Raw genomic sequence first — 17845 nt, forward strand, 5'->3', positions numbered from 1 at the left:
CCCAGCCAAGGGGAAGAGGAGCAATGGGCAAACACCTTAACAGGAGGAAGAGCTTCTTTACAGTGAGGGTAGCAGAGCACTGGCACAGGCTGCCCACGGAGGTTGTAGAGTCTCCCCATCTGGAGAAATTCAAAACCCACCTGGATTAGTTCTGTATCACCTGCTCCAGCTGACACTGCCTGGCAGGAGAGTTGGACTGGAGGCTTTCCAGAGGTACCTTCCAACCCTATTGATTCTATATCAATATCTATATCTTCTTGATATAGATATATATCAATATCTATATCTTCTTCTTCTATATCTTATTGATTCTATATCTATATTTTAATATTAGTCCTGTACGTGGAAATGTGAGAAAATACCGAGAAGTAAAATGCAGAGTTCTTGGATGATAAGTGGCCAGTCCATAAGCTTTTGTCTTCATCAGTTAATCTAATCTGACAGAATTGCTTTCTGGCGTAAGCAGGTGACATCTTTTAAGTTCCTGTATAAAAGCAGTATCTTGAGACATGACTTGTGATTTATTTTTAAATCTAAATTTTGAACTTGAAACTCTAAAATAATTAGGAAGAAAATAAGTGTAGACTATACTGCCTGTATGGGTGGTGTACTTTGGAATGTGAGGATTTTGAAGTAATTTTTTATCTACAGTGGAGTCAATGTATAGCAAACCAAGCCTCATGAGGAGTGGTGGTGTTTAGTTTTTTTCCCCTAGTGTTCAAGGATGGACCCCCCTCCTCTGCCCCCCCAATACTCCTCTTTGCTCTCTAGCTCTCAACACTTAAGGAAATCTAAAAAAACACACAATACTGCTTTTTTCATAAAATTTGCCTTACTTGAAAGGGAGTTGGAGTTGATTCTGGATAAATAACTATTTACTATTAAAAAATCCAGTGTTTTTCCAAAAGAGATCAAGCTGTTGTAGCTTGCATACCACATAAGAAACAAACAGATCAGAAAAATGGCCTGTTGTTTTGGCCAAAAGGTTTTCAAAAGTACCCTGATAAAAGAGGAGGCAAAGCAGAATGCTGACAAATTAGTAGCAAATTTAAGTTAAAACACAAAAAAAGCTAGATTTCATCTGTGAGAGAAAATATGAGAGTGTTATTGTTATTAATTGAATGTTAATTGTGTTCTCCCAGCTGTGGCTGAGCAAAGTATTTAAATTATTTCTTTTTTTGCAAAATCAAGTATATTTAAAAACACATCATTTCCTTCTCTGATTTTTATGTGGCTTAATTATTGTAATTGCAGAGGTATGAGAGGATAAGAATCTTGGGATATTAGCATACCTTTTGGTATATCCTCATTTATTTTCAACTATACATTATTCCTTACAACTTGTCTTAAACTGCATCAGCTTTTGAGTGTGTATTGTTTTTTCTAATGCAGATTTCTGTTTGTAAAATACTCTGTTAAAGACATGCCCCTTGTTTTCAGAGCAGATTTCAGTACTTTACCGCTAATGGGATTATGTCAAAATCTAATCCTTTCAGAGGTAAGGACATCTGTAGTACACTCAGATGAACTGCAGTTGAACCACGTTTGACTTTCAGTGTGGATATATAACATTAAGAAAATTTTGTTTAGGACAATTTTTTTCTTTAGAGTGAAGACTTTCCCAGTTATTTTTGTGTGAAGTGCCTATGTAATTACACTTTTTTACATAGTATAAATGTGTATACCCTTGTGTGACCTGAAAGAGGGGTTATCTGAAAAAGATAATATGGAGAAAGAATAAATGTAAATAGTGCTTTATATTACAAATTATTCTGAATTGCCCATTCAATTCCATAGGTCAAAAACTGCTCTCTGAAGATAGATATTCATGAACTGCTATTTTAATATGCTTTTTAATGATAGCTGTTTAAAAAATACTTCTAGTTTTTGTTTTCCTTTTTAGTTCAATTTGGTGAATAAAAATTTACTGAAATTGAAAGCATGGTGTTTAATTTGGATAAGTATATTTCAGTAGCAAATCCAAAACAAGGACTGTCATTAAATTGTAAAAATAATAAATAATCTCGTAACAGCAAAAAATGTTTCATGGGGATGTGTGATTCTGTCAAGGTAGAAATGTTTTTCCTTTGCTAGAGGAACCAAACGAAGGAGACAGTGTTGTGGAAAAATCCATCTAAATGTCTGGAACATTTAGACAGTTGGAATCCCAGGAGAGTCTGGACACTGCTTTACGAGTACTGGAGCTGCTGGATTTAATGTCAAGGTAAAGAACAGCCCTCCTTGCTTGTGATGGGGAAAACCATTTTGACCAGCAAAATAAGGAAGGCAGTCCTTTCTGCTTAGGCTCTTGGCTGCCTGATTTTTCCCATTTCTCCTAGGAATCCTGCTGTGAGCCCCCTGCAGATAGGGCTTCTCATATGTCCTGCTGTACCAGCATCTGAGTATTTCATAGAGGCTTTTCCCCTCGGAGAAACAACTGGCTGACTCTAGGTGGGCTGTCTGGTTCCAACAGGTAATGTATTCTGGGAAACAAAGTGTTACGGGCAGTACAGCATTTCTAAAAAGGATTTATTGCAAAATTCACTCGCTGAGAATACTGCTTGTAGGTTTGTTTTGGCACAGATTGCCTTTTGTTTCAGAAAATTCAAATTGTTGCAGGATGGAAGCCCTTTCCTCCTGAGCTCACTTTGTTCGTGGTTTTAATGAAGAAAAAGCATTGGTGCTGGGAATAATATTTCTGACATCCTAGTTTTTGTGGGCTGAATTTGTCTGTCTGATTTTAATAAGTAGTTTCAGTCTTAAAACACTAAATCAGCATCTAGTGAAATTCCCTATATGTTTAAAGAGTTGACAAAGGCCTTGTTAAGCATAATGGTGATACTGGTATTAAAAATCAGGTAGCTTAAAGGTGAAGTATATTCCTATCACAGATGTTTTTGCATGTATCACTGAAGTTGGTTTTGGGAGTACACAGAGAGAAAGTAGAGCAGTTCTTAAATTTACCAGATCAAATTACTAATAATCTTTGTTCAGAGTATCTTTTAGCTTTCATTTTCTGTCATAAATGATTTCTTGTCCTTAAACTACTTTGTTATTTTTCTCAGAGGTTCCTGTGTTGCCAGGTAGCCTAAATCACTTCAGAGAGCAGGTGGGAAACATAAAGTAATTCTTAAAATAGAGTGTGACGTTTTCCAATAGCAGAGGAAGGAGATGTAAAAAGAAACTGGAAAGAGGAAACAGTACAGAGGAAAAGATAAAATAATGTAGCCACCCCTTAAAAAAAAAAAAACAAAAATCAAGGAGAGATTGCAAGCTTACTTTCATGTCAAAGGAGAAGTGTATGTATGAATTGAAAACCTCTTTTTTTTTCCCTTCTGGACATTTCATGCTGCTTTATACTGACCATTGCAGGGTTTAATTGGAAATCTGTTGCTGGCTAAAAGAGAATTAATTTGTTGTTTCCACAGCTCCCTCTAGGCAGCAGCAGTAATCCACATATAATTTAGGGAATTCTTACTACAGTCAGACTGAAACCAGCACAAATACAGCTTTAGTGCTGCTTGGTATTTCAGTGCTATCCTGCATATGTCAGCAGCAGGCCATGAGGAAGACAGACATATAGGTAACACCTCTGCAGTGTTACCTCTGCATCTCTGCAGAGACTCCAGTGGGAAGGTTTTTGTTAAAACTCATGTTACTGCTCTGGTTTAATTTGTTGCAGCTTTGCCTTCATAAAAGACATAAGTACTGCAGTTTTTCTTCACTTTTCAAAGAAAAGCCACTGTCATTTCAGCTGAAGCTGTGAGACAGCCAGCATGGGTTTGGCAGTCCAGTCAGTTATCAGTCTCAGTGTTTGAAAGAGAGGCTCTTCCAGACAGCAAAGTAGGTCTTATAAAAAGTATCACAGTATATATGTGAGTAACAATCCAATAGTTTCAGTCACTTTCTAATGACTGTTTAGTGAGCTCTTAGATATGGGTTGTTAATGAAGTTGATGTTCACAACGTATTTCTTTCCTTAAGAGAGAAGAGAACTAACCCAAAGGATATTCCTCATTGCAGCTGCATATTGAATAGCTAAGAACCAAAATTTGTGGGTTCCTTCTCCTTGAACCCGTTATCAAAGCTTCACGAGCTTCAGTGGAACTGCACAGGTGTGCAGCAGCAAGGATATGACTTGAGATGGTCACAAGGACAAGCCCTGGCGTTGCATATAATCGAGACCTCACAGAAAAGTCCTCACAAAAAGGTGGGGTAAGATTCAACTTGTTGATATTAATCCCACAGAAGTTAAACTCTTGAAAGGAGTAAGTTCAGGAGGGTCCCAATGAGGTCCAAGTCAGGTGCTACAGTTCATAAGACTTTTCCACATTTTGGAATAGTTACCCAATGTATTCAGAGTGGAAACTAAGTCCAGGCAGTTACAAAACTACACAGCACTGATATCCTATCTGAGAACCTAGAAATTCATACCAATGTGTGTACAGGGGGGCACAGGGGGTCAGGTGTGGAATGGGAATAGGAAGTTAGAGCTGATGGGTTCTGATTAAATACTCTGTGCATTGACCTCATAGAGCCTTCATTTGTTTACTTTCACATCATGATTTCCAGTCACACAAAAATTAGTCCGGTGAGATGGAAGTGACTAAACAGATGAAAAGTATTCCAGCTTAATGGAGATGCATTGAATTCTAGGTTGACGATGATGTCAGAATCTCCCGGTGTGCGTCACCAAGACCTCTTAACCATCTTCTGTTCCAGGGCATGATGAGGGCCCTTCAGCGTCTCCTGCCTTAGTCCACAAAGCCTACATGTAAGTGCAGTATAATGTCATGTTTTCAGAATACCTACAAAGGAGGGAGTGCCTAAGGGAAAGGCATAATATCCAACTAATTTTGTGCCTCACTGTCCAATTTTAACAGCAACCCAAAGACCATTTGATTACTGAGTGGTTTTAGAGTGCAGTTGCCTGGCATCTGTTAGAAGAACAATACAGATTATGCTGCTATTGCCCATCAGCCTTCCCAAACAGCCTGGGAGGGAAGGTTTGGTTCATATTAACACATATGCATAGGGCTTCTACTCAAATCAAGCTTCTCTTTCTAAGGAGATTTTTTGGTACAGATTTTCCTGTAATGAGAGCATTAATACTTTATTTATCCCACAAGAAAGGAAGCAAGAGGGCATTTATGTTAATAAACCAAAATGCTGTGGTAGTGATGTGAAATTTATCTTTGCTTGTGCTATTTTCAGAATCCAAACACCTATAGCAGGGCAGGGTGTGCCCTTTGACTATAGCTGACCTGTTGCAGATGATGTCAACTAGAACCAATACCTGCTCTATAAAAAACCCACATCTCTCTGTTGGAGAGAGAAGAGACTACCAAAAGTCACCTGAAGCCATTAAATTGCTCAGAGAAAGTTCCAAGTGTTCATAACTAAGGCCCCATTTCAACTTTACAGCTTTTTTTTCTTTCAGGTTATCTCGGATGTAATGAATGATGGTTGTGGAACCCCTGAGCTCAGGAGTACTACTGCCGTTCCTTTCTATCCCTACTGCACTGTCTGAGATGGCCATTTAGGACATCCCTTTCACAGCCTGTGATGGAGCTAAAAGCCCCCAAACCTGCATCAGACAGTGTATCATGGGATAGGTCAGCCAAGCAGAACAATGAAGTTCAATGCAAAATAAATAGTATTAACTTATTTTATAGGAAAAATATTTTAAAATTTCCCAAGAAAACTTGTTGAGCCTCTTCCAATTTCAAACAAAACATTTTATTCCCATGCTTTGCATTATTCCTGAAGTATTCTAGAGAACATACATACTAAATGCCAAAAATCATACAGCTTGCTGAGACGGATTTAAAATAGCAAGTATTACATAAAGGTGTGCGCAAACCCAAAAATGGCTCAAGGAATTGATCAGAGCAGGAATGGAAGAGAATACCTGCAAGAAAAGATCTAGCAAATAAATTATTTAAATTCTATTTGCCTGTACCTTTCCAAGAGCTTCTGAAATATTTTTTACCAAGTTAAATTCAAGAAGGACTATGCAAGACAAACTGGAAATATCAACCTTTGTTGCTAAACGCAGTATCTCAGAATTCTTTTAACAGGCATAATGTATATGCAATAATGAGAGACAGAAAAGTTCAACAACATGTAAATATATCTGTCATCTATTAGTAACAGCAAACAGCTGCATTAGTTTACAAACAACCTATACCAGTCCAACAAACCACATCTTTCTGAAGTCCTACTAGTTTCTGTGAAAGAAATGTTCTGGTTTTAGATCCATGTTATTTTTGAAAACACTTTTAACATAAATTTTAATTTCGTCTTTCTTTCTGAAAAAGAATATGATTTAAGATTAGATTTTCTTTTCCACTGGTACACTAGTGTCTGTGAAGTCTGTAGGATGAATGTCCATTAGAGCTTGATTGTCTTTGCTGCTGCTGAGATACTAAATAAAGGCACTCAGGAAACTGTTTCTCCCTTTAAAGGTTATTCCAGTATCAGAAGGGTGGCAGAACCTGGCAGGTGGTGTGTTGCATCTGAAAAGTCCCATGTTTGTATGGGACTCTTGGACATATGGCCAGAGCATTACAAATGCAGCTGTTTCAAGAGGAAGGAATTTTGCTGATCTGCGCACTTAAGAAGCTGTCTTTGTTTCTGATGTAACAATAGGTGACTCCAGATTACAGAAGAGGAGGTAATAAGTTATTATTTGCGTGGATTTCAGCAGTTTTGCTTTCAGAGTTTGCTGAGAATCAACCTAAAATGGAAACAGGCCTCTCCCCCAAAATAAGTAGCTAAATTAGTCTATAATGCAATATTGTAGATTTTTTAAATGGCATTAACATTGATAGGTTATTTATTTTCTGTAAGACCATCTCATGGAATTCATGAATCTAGGCCCTTGCTTCTGCTCATTGAAGCAGCCTTCATTTATAATCAGTAATACAAAATCAAATTGAGTTTTAAATATTTGGAAAATACAGAATAAAATAGAGTATATACATGGCATTTGCAATCACTCAGTTTCCAGCTGTAGTAGCCAGCAGTTCAAAGGGCTCTACCAATATGGTTTTTTTGGATACTAGTAGATCACATTATATAAGCCCTTACTATTGTCTGATCAATTTAATTATAGTTCCTCAAAGACTATAATTCCATGAAAACCAGCATAGCTATTACAAAATTAATTTAAAGATACCTACCTGAAGGCAAATATTCACACAATATTTTCCATTCTTATGCCAAGGCTTTCAAATAGATGAGTGAAGTGATCCATGGTAACCTTGGCAGCAGTTCTGCAGAGCCAGTCTGTGGAGCTGGCTGGGACCAGGTGTGATCCTGCCAGCAAAGCCAGGAACTCAGGCCACTCAAGTGTTGATGCAGCTGGTGCAGAGCAGCTCCTAACCCCGAGTCCTCATGTCTGCAGGAGATGGAGGGCCAAGCCTCCATTCATTTGTTTGTGGTGTATGAATGAGCTGAGCACAGCCAAGCTTGACCTTGGTCTGCCCCCATCTAGCAGCAGGCAGGGCAGAAGGATGCTTTAATGCTTATACTGGGGGTTGTTCCTTGTGTCTGAGCATAGATGTCCTTAAGCACACTGTGGAGAGCATATGTCCCAGCCACAGCCAGCCTGTGGTCAGCCAGAGGATAACTATGTGATTCTTGTAGTCGTGCTGCCAACATTACGAAGGTGAGATAACAGATCTCACTACAAGATAGATGTTCTTAAAGCACATTGGAGGAGCTAGAAGTCAGCCTTCAATGCAATAAACTGTACGGCATGAAGGAACCTAAAGGTGTGATCCACTCCCTTGGTCTAAGTTGAGGTTTGAGGCAGCTCAGCATAGAAAGTGCTAAAAGGAAAGTTCTACCTTGTGAGAGAGAGGTAAGTAGAGGCAGCAGAAGTGGTAAGAAAGCAGGAATTGCAGGGTGTTCAGAGCAATAAATATGCTCACAAAAAACAGCACTGAAATACGGTAACAACTGGATCAGTCATCCAAAAAAACCCAAACAACCATCATTAACTTGACTGGGTAGCCTGGTCTTCAAAACAAATTCAAATAAACCAGCTCCTAAATAGATTTATTAAAAAGTGAGAGAGTGATAGTAATGGACACAAATGCCCTAATGTAGAAACATTACCTGATGTCTTACGAGCAGCTGCCAAATCAGTGATAATTTGCCTTTTACCACTAAAAGGCAGTATGAAGCTAGTTTTCCCACCTCACCAAACTAAACCAAGAACAGCAAACAAAAGACTAGATTTGTTTCAGGTCAGGATGACAGAATGACAAGAAATCTGTTCCATTTTTAGGCCTGGTGGAAGTTTTAGAAATTTGCTGTTAGAAAAAAACCCCAACCTTTTAACATGTAGATGTCTGAGAGCTTCAACCTTTTTTTTTTTTCAAATATTATTTTAATTATCCAATTTTGTCCATTTTTTTCAGTCATATAACTACCCCCAAGTCTTACTGTTGGGCTTCTTATTTTTTTTTTAAGATGAGAGTAAAATATATATATATATAATCTTCCTATTTAGGTAAGCATTCACATCTACTTCTAGAATTATCAACAGGACTATGTGTTTTGCCCTCCACTGATAAGAGGTACAAATAAGTGGTTTGTGTGAAAGAAGACCACTCCAGAGATACTTTCAGCTATAGCAAAGCCTAACCTAGGGGAAAAGGATATGGACAATATTATCTTCTCACTTGATTCACTGTATGCACAATCACCTCTTGACCAGGTTTTGGCTGTGATACTTTGAGATGTTAGAGCTCAGTTTGCTTGCATTCTTCCATGAGAATTTGGTTCTGCATTGTCACAGCAGGAAGGTAATCATTGACTGGGTCTTGAATGCTTGTAAGAACCTGACCTATCCCTCGGCTGATTCTTTGCCCATAAGACCCACTGCTGTTTTTGGCTGAGACTGTCTGACCTCTGTAGACTTGAGCCTGATGCTCACATATACCAAACTTGCTTAGCAGGATAAACACATCTCTGCGGAAAGCTTTGGTGAAAATAGCATAAAGAAAGGGGTTGGCACAAGAATTGAGTGGGTAGAAAAGTACCAACAAAATCTTGGAATTGGAGACAGTTATCAATGGTTTGTTCATAATGGCAGATAAAGCATGGAAAGAGATGGGAGCCATGCACAGAAAGTCTGTGAAAATCAGCATAGCCATCCGCTTGGCAATTTTGGTGTCTTTGTCCCCTGACTTGTACTGGGGGTTTCGCACAGTCGTGTAGATTTTTATGTAGCAGGCGCAAATGATGACAAAAGCAATAATGTTACACATTAAAACGAAGACAATGTAGGCTTCAGCCACTGGTGTTTCAGTATCCATAGGCAGGCAGATGCTGACTTTGCTGTAGCTGCTGACACCAAGCAGTGGCAAAAGGGCGAGCAGGATGCAGGAGAGCCACCCTCCCAGCATGATGAGCACGGCGTGCCGCAGGCGAATCTTCCGGTCGGGCCGCATGGCGAAGGTGATGGCATACCAGCGCTCCAGGGTGATCACAGTCAGGGTGTACACAGAAAGTTCACTGGCAAAGACCGTGAAAAACCCGGCTGTGTTGCAGCCAGGCCCGGTCTGCCACTCTATGGCATGATTATAGTACTCTGACCTGGTGTAGAGATCCACTGAAGCGATCAGAAGGAGGTATAACCCCATGCAAAAGTCAGCAAAGGCCAAGTTACACATCAAAAAGCGAGGTACAGTCAGTTTATAATGACTCGTGAGAAGGATGAAAAGGACAAAAATGTTGCCTAGGATGGCAAACAAGTTCACAAACCACACCACAATCCTCAGAAACTGATATCCCATTATATCCTCACAGGGATTAAACTCATCAGGCTCTGGCGTGCATATTACGTCTTCATTGCCTCCACAGACAGGATAGTCATAATGACTGTCAAAGGTCTGGACATCTTCCATTTGAGGGTTCTTGAGCTCTTTGCCAAAGCCAAGATTTCCTTCTCCACGCTCTTCCAAAAAAATGTAATAATGGGGATTTTCATGAAAGCTTGTGAACTTGGTGTTTGTGTCATACACAGCATTAGTGTGGTCTGTGTATTCTTCTGCATAATCTTCGTAAAATGGGTTTCTGAGACTCTTGACTGATCTCTTATGAAAGCTGTGGCTACTCTGGTTACACATCAAGTACTCCAGGATCCTGAAAGAGTACAGGGGGAAATCACTGCTGGCATTTACAGTCTGACTGGTGCACAGCATGTGAACAAAGGGAATGTTTCAAAAAACAATTCATCCTGAATGAAAATGTGCCTATAAAAATGTGATTGGATATATTTTTGTTAACAGACCATAAAACGTACGATAGCTTTTCTCGGTTAATTTTATTTAAATGTATTTTTAATTTTATCCCCAGTAGTAATTTCACCTGTTTGACAGCCATAATCGATCTTCTTTTTTGAGATCTACATTCTTAGTAGGTAAGAAGACATTTATCTGCTGTTTATAACTTCTTGGATAATACATAAAATATTACTTTATTTTTCACTGTTGCTCACTATTCAATTTCTCCCAGAAACTTCCATCAGTCTAGATTCTGTTCAGTAGCTTCTTTTCAGCTAACTAGCAGTGCAGCAGTTTGGAATTCTGTACCTTATGGTGTGATGCAGCAGTATTTGCAGTCAAAAAAATTTCAGTAGTTAACAGCTGTTCAGTTAGAAAACATGAGACTTGAGGCTATAACCTCTCCAACACTTTATTTCCAGGCCTTGCTGTAGCACATTACCCTTTTTTTTTCTTTCATTTTAATTCTGGGCTCAACAAGAGGAGGAACTGCTGCAAAAGGTCTTTAAAATTCTTCTGCCAGTTTGCAATTTTAACCTCTTTCAAAGAACATTGTCTATACCTAGAAAAAATTGTTACAAAAGTGCCAATAGATATATTTTTATCAACATTGTCTTTACTGATATATTTAAAAAATAAATGCCAGTTAGTGAAACTCACCCACTTTTTTTTTTCCAGCTCTTGAAAGCACAGCAGTGACTTGGGTATGATAGGTCAGCTCGCATTAGCTGAAGAAATACCTTTACAGCTGGTAATTTCTTTAAATTCCACGTATTTTTGGCCATTAGTTCTTTTAGGCTTTCCAATCCTTTGGCTGGAAGGTTGGCAACAGCTGTTCTGGAGATGTCCCTAAGAAAGAAAAAGATGACTAGATCAGATTTTTTTTCAGATTGTTACTGTTCTCCAGGAGTTTCATAGAATTCTATAATAAAAATAAAATCCTGAGGAGGTGGGGATTTCATATTGCCTTGCTGAGTTCTGATACCATTCAAATTCAAGTAAGGCTGTTCATTTCTCTATGATTTTCACTGTCTTTTAAAGCTCTTGTCTTTAATGTCTTTTAGCACAGAATATGTATTATAAAGAAATATCATGGCTTTTAAAATTACACCTTTAAAGCCAAACAGATACAAATACATATGCAACCACACAGTTTTGAAAATCCTTTAAAGAAATCACATCTTCCATTGGAAGAGTTATATTCCCTTAGACTTCCTTGGTTTAATTTTAACCTATTGGCACACTTTAATAGAAAGCATTGCAATTCCTATAAGAATATTCTCTATATACTGAAATAAAAATCTATTGTAGTCCATCCTGAATCTCTCAGAAAACTGAGTATTATGTTTGTTGCTTTCTACTTGTCTGCTGAGGTGGACTCATGAGAGAGATGATGCACAGTTGATGAGGAGGTGGCTTTCCTTTCATACTGCCAGCTGAGTGTCACCTGGTCCTGCTAGTGTTCTCTACTCAGTTTTTGCTTTGTCCCAAAACCTCTTCTAGTGACACTTGAAGGTAAGATGTTTTTAGAGTTACAATCTGTGAAGAAGTAAATCTGTAAAAAGAGTTCATTGTTTGAGCATTGTTTTATCATGAACACCCTCATAATAAATCTGTTTTTTCTACACTTTCTTATCCCTCTAGAAATCTTGCTCACTGTCTGCTTTCTTGCACCCAAAAGGAAATTAGAACTAATTTTATGCTTTAAACAACTTTTAAATGTCTACAAGATTTGGGTTTGCTCTGTTGTTTCTTTTTTCCTTTTGGTTTGTTTGTATTTGGTTTTGAGTTAGAAAATGCTGCTCCTTTTTGTAGGAGGACTTTTTCACTTCTAAAAGCTCCCTTGCTATCATATGCTCTTTAATATGTCACAACTAATTAATTTCAACTACATGAAATTATATTTTGTTCTCCTGGTGTCTTTTTTGATAGGTATTTCTACCAACAGCCTGAACTGGCTCTTAGAAGAGTCTGAATATTGCCTGCTATCATTTTACCTTCTAAAGAATCACAGAGTAGTTGAGTTTCCAAATCATTCAGTTTGATCTCCTTGATCAAAACAGGGTCACCTGGAGCAGGTTGCTCTGAGCTGTTCCCCATTGACTTCTCAGCATCTCCATGTCAGGAGACTCCACAGCCTCTTTAGCAACATCTTATGGCATTTGAGCACTCTCACAACAAAGACATTTTTTCAGATGTATGACGAGGTTGCCTCTCAGTCATTTCTTCTCAAGGCTGAACAGGCCCAGCTCCTTGAACCTTTCCTCGTGAGAGAGATGCTCTAGTCCCTTAATCATCATTGTTACTCTCCACTGGACCTGTGTCAGGAGCTCCCAGTCTCTCTTCTCCTGAGGAGCCCAGAACTGGACACAGCACTCCAGCTGTGGCCTCACCAGGGCTGAGTAGAGGGGCAGGATCACCTCCCCTGACCTGCTGGCAATGCTCTTCCTTCTTCTGCAGCAAATTTACATCTTGGTAAATTAGATCTTGGGATAGACCTTACCAAGACAGGGCTGGCTTTTCAGCAACCCTCATGGGTCTCATCAAGTTCTCATGGTTGTGGCAGCCATCTGCAGGTAGGTTAAACACTCTGTGATGGGAGATGCTAAGACTCTTTGAAAGGGAAATTACAACTCACAAACTTTAAGAGTTCTTTGAAGATATACTGGCACAAGCTTATGGAGAAAGATGATCCTGTTTGTCCAAGGAGTTGGGAATTCTGACAAGCCTTGACAAAATCAGATATCAAGGGCTGTTGAGGTAACTAGTCTGTTATGTGACAAGGGGAATGTCTCTCCTGGATTAATTGAAAAATAAAAGAGCAGGGTAAAAGCCTGAGAACAGATGACAAGATTTCATGCTAGAGGAAGAATGGAAAGTTAATTGGTATCTGAATATAGAGGTCATTACAGCAGGGCCCACAGAGGCGAGGCTGGCTCTGGTGCTACTGAAATACTCATGAACAGTCTGGGAAGGAAGTGAGAGTAGCTGTGACAAAGCTTGTTTCTGGCACAAAGTAATACAAGGTAGTGAAACCTAAACCTGATTGTCTAAAGAAGCAGAAGGCTTCTGCAATAGTACGTGACTGAGCAGAAAAATAACATGCTTCAAAATTAATGAATGTAAAATACATTTAGGAAAAAAGCAATTTTAACTTTACATGGGTGACAGTGGGGTTTAATTTAGCTAGCACTCTTGAAAGTTCTTGGAGTCCTCAGCAAATGTCAGGTCAGTGCTTTTAGTAATGTTGAAGAAAAATAGAATGCTAAAAATTCTTGGGAAATAAATAGAATAGAGCAAAAAACTTGACTTTGTAAATCTAGTATGACTAGAACTGAAATATTATCTGCAGTTCCAAAAATAGTATATGCAGTTACAATAGGAACATGGAAAGTTGCAACTAGGATGATAGAAGTATCAAGTTGTTTATATGTGAAGTAATAAGGTACAGATGAGGACTTTTTGTCTTGGGAAAAGCTACGTCTGGAAGCAGCAGTAGTAGACTATAGTGCCATGCAGATTGTGAAGAAGGTGATTGGTAATGATTATTCACTCTTGTGAGATGAGTTTTGGAACACTTAAAAATGTGAGGCAAGAGACTTAAAAATAAGAGAAGGCATAATTTTTCACACAATTGCATCATTGTGAAAATCAGTGCTGTAATTCATCATGTAGGCCAAAAAGTAACAAGAACAAATGTACCTTTTTGGTTTGGTTTTATTCACGGTTGTGTAACATTCGCATCAGAAATGTCTGCATCAGCAAGAACACCTGGAGGGGACAGTGGCTCGTGCTTTGGAAACAGCTGCTGAGAGGAGCTTCTCTGGATGTACAGGGAATGGAGCTGCAGCTCCAGGAGAGCTGCACACAGAAGGGTATAGCAGGGCTCCAGATGTGGAAGCAATTTCCCAGGGAGCAGAGGTGAACATGCAAAGTCTGTGGCAACTCAGAGTGTTACCAAGTGATGTTAAAAAGTGTAAAAGAAACATCTGTTCAGTGAAAAGAAAGGGCTTGGAAGAATTAGTTATAAGACTATGTCATTTCTGTTCTATCTTATCAAATCCTGTGAATTCTTTTGTGTATGTGCCTATGGGTGTATATTTAAGCAGACAGGTATTGAAGATTTTGTTTTTAAACACTGTTTTATACTGGGGAGCTTGGGGAAAAGTTACAGGAACAGATGCCTTGAAGTTCTTGTTGATTTAGGATTAATTATGGTGCAGAGCTAATAATATATATTTAGTCCCATCCATGGGCTATATTAAACACAATGGCTCAGAAGTTTGGGAAGTTTCCAGTTTAGGAAATCCCTAAACTGCTGGTATGTGGTGTCTGCCAGCAAGAAGTCTTGTGACCTCTCTGTACTGCTATTGCAAATCAAAAAGCCTCCTGGGAGTCTGGTGATAATTTGTCTCCCAGTGGAAGATAATTTTTTAGTTATTCTACCTGGGCCTACACTTTGTTGTGTGTGTGTCAGCTGGCCAAGAGCAAAGTGTGGGATTCTCAGGGATTTTTTTTTTACCTTACAAATCTAGTCTTGATGATTATCAAATCAGATTCACAATCTACTTCAAGCAGCATAGCAGCTGTCTTCAAACTAGATTGAAAATATTTATAAATAATTACTAATCCTCAGAGCCACGTGAATCCAAGTAGTTGGAGTTGTCCAGACTACAGTATCTGTGCCTGCATTCATAGAGACGATACTTTTTCCTGAATGATCTTTGTGTGCCAGTGTTTAGAATCATAGAATCATTAAGGTTGGAAAAGACCTTTAAGCTCATCAGTCCAAGCATCAACCTAGCACCCGCCATGTTCACTGTGTTCTCAAGTGCCATATGCACACATTTTTTGAATGCTTTAAGGGGCCGTGACTCCACCACTTCCCTGGCAGCCTGTTACAAGCCTTTCTGTGAAAAATCTTTCCCTAATATCCAATCTAAACCTCCCCTGGCACAACTTGAGGTGATTTCCTCTTGTCCTGTTGCTTCTTACCAAGCCCTGATCAGCCACGTATGGTCAGTCCCAATCAGTCAAGGATGATCAGTCCCGATTTTGGTCTGCTGAGAAAAATGGGAACTGACTGCAGTTATGTCTGTCTCATTAACATCCAATCATATTGATAACTAAGATGATGCTTAAACACAGCAGTGCTTACATTGCTCATAGGAGTGTTTTGCTAGCACTGCTAAGCTGTAGCTTGCACCCTTAAAGAAACACAAGAGAATGGGCAAGAGGTCTGATGGACTTGTCAAGAGGATCTGTCTCAAACTGAAGCGACCATGAAACAGGCTAGGTAGGAAACTGATAAAATGAATGATAGCAAGTCAAAAGGACTGGATGGTTTTCACCAGAAAAGTTCTGAAGCAGCTGAAGGAGGAAGTAATTGAACTGGTAAAAGAGTCATGGAACCTTCAGCTTTGCTCTCCTGCAGAAAGGCAGCAAACAAGCCACCACTGACTATGATATACCTGGGGAAGGTTAGGGGCTTTTTTAAAAATAAGTCCTGCGTTGCAAACTACTCTGAGTGTTGTGCTTATGATCTGCTCAAAGTCTCCTGGGACTTCTACAAGGCCTTTGACAAATGCCCACAAGGTTGAGACAGAAACAGGCAGACACACTCTTGTGGAAGGTGTCAAATGCTCAGGATTATGGAAAAGGCGAGCAACATTCTCAGCTAGCCTAGAGCCAGAGCAGACTTCAGCTTTTAAGTAGCCATGGTCTGGAGCCCACTCAGGTACTGGGAGTGGTTGTGTAGAGTTCTACACTGTGAGGCGGAACCAAAGTGCTCTCAACCAATCTCAACATTTTGACTTGGTAGTGGTTTTGTTTTGTCCTCACATATTTTCTTGTGTTTCTAGGCTGTTGCTTATCTCAGCTGAAATTTACACATTATATTGAATGTTAGGGAGACATTGGAGATGTTCAGGTAAATGTGGGAATAAAACATAGCTTTTGAATTCACAGATGTTATCTTCTGAACCAACTGTATATTATAGAAGTGTTAAACAGATATTCAGCTGCTCAGATTTTTTTTTCTTTTTTCCTGGGTTATTATATTTCAGTCTAATTCTTAGTTGGTTTTATAAAGTCAGTATTTCAGAACTAGATCTAAGTAATAATAGCTTTTATCAATAATCGTTTATATTGCTGGAAGCATGCACTTGTAGTATGAAATCCAGTTATAGCAATAATTTAAAAGACAGGTAGTTAAGAAAATGAGATTGAAAGCATCATAGTACAATTGAGATTTTTTATCTAATCATATACAATTTTCTGACAACTGGAATAGGTAAAGCATAAAATATATAATATGTGGGCTTAAACTACAGATACTATTTTAACTCTACTGAAAGATTTTTTAAATCTAAAAATAAGCATTGTTTGATTAGCAGAAAAATAAAGAGTGCTTCTCTTGCTCAAAGACTTGCTTATGTCCCATGGGAGGAACCATTCCTAGATTGAGAAATGATGCTTTAAAGAACATTTCTGCATCCTATAGATAATTAACTACTCACATGTATCTTGTGTGACTGTAACATTTTGGGTTTGGACTCTGCTCAAAAGCTAATTGAATAATGAACCTGATTGTATTTTTGTTATACTCTGTTGAACTTTTGCTCTAGACAGCAGCTCTTGTCGCATTTAGTAAATCAGGTCCACCGAGTTGCTGAATCCTTGCCAAGGTTTCATTTTGAGGTGAAGAGCAATGTACTGTCATCATACTCTTAAAATATTTTGCTGAAGGGAGCAATCAGTGTATACATCCACATACATCTGAGTATACAACAGTGACAAAGGAACCAGAATTGCTGACATCTGTTTTCCTCTATTCAGTGAGCACAATCCCTGCTTCCTCTGCTGGTGTAAACTGAAAATTTGAAAAAAAAATTACCTAGCTTTCCAATACTTGAGTATGTTTAATTAGGTGGTCTGAGACCATGGCCAAACTCACCCAACATACATATAGTCAGGCACAATTCTTTGTAGTTAAATCTTTCTCATTGGGTTTTTTTAAAGCCAAAATGGAACATTACCCCATTAGGGTGAGTCTGTGGTCTGTATTTCAGCCTTTAAGTTGCTGTTGCTGCTGAAATCCTGATCAGAAAAAAAACAGGATTTCTGGGGTACACATTCCAACTACCATAAATTCCTATCTCATCTGAAGAGTGCATATAGGGAACTCCAGACAATAGGTTCTGCCAGCTTTAAATACAGTAATCAAGAGTCAAAGATCTGTGCTTCTGCAGGCTCTCATCTGCTGGAGCCAGACTGATTTTCTGGAGTTGAAAAGATTCTGAAAGAAAAAGAATGACTTCTGAACCTTCTGTTATTGCAGGTAGCTGCTAGGATTCCGTCCAAGAAAAATACAGTTATTCTGCTATGATTAAGCTGTTTTCCTGAAGAGCAGAAAATAAAACTTGATCTTACATGGACTGAGCACTGCCAGCATCATCTGGTTTTGTAGTGGAGGAAGAAATTCCCCCTTCAGTATTTCAGTTCTCCCTGTGATCAGCTGTAGGCACTACATTACATACTAGACAATTT

The 17845-nt window shown here is 38.8% G+C and overlaps 1 protein-coding gene across 1 annotated transcript in view; it reads right to left on the minus strand.

The window, feature by feature from the left end:
• Window positions 1-8631: 8631 nt before the first annotated feature.
• The window catches only part of TSHR (thyroid stimulating hormone receptor), a 45375-nt gene continuing 36161 nt past the window's right edge, over window positions 8632-17845 (minus strand). The window contains exons 9-10 of the mRNA XM_053945271.1: window positions 10958-11146; window positions 8632-10157 (exon numbers count right to left, since the gene is read on the minus strand). Coding sequence (XP_053801246.1) covers window positions 8753-10157; window positions 10958-11146 — 1594 coding nt within the window. The 3' untranslated portion in view covers window positions 8632-8752. The remainder of the gene's footprint in view (window positions 10158-10957; window positions 11147-17845) is intronic.

The sequence above is a fragment of the Vidua chalybeata genome, chromosome 6 (genome assembly GCF_026979565.1).
Source record: "Vidua chalybeata isolate OUT-0048 chromosome 6, bVidCha1 merged haplotype, whole genome shotgun sequence".
In the NCBI taxonomy this organism is placed as follows: domain Eukaryota; kingdom Metazoa; phylum Chordata; class Aves; order Passeriformes; family Viduidae; genus Vidua; species Vidua chalybeata.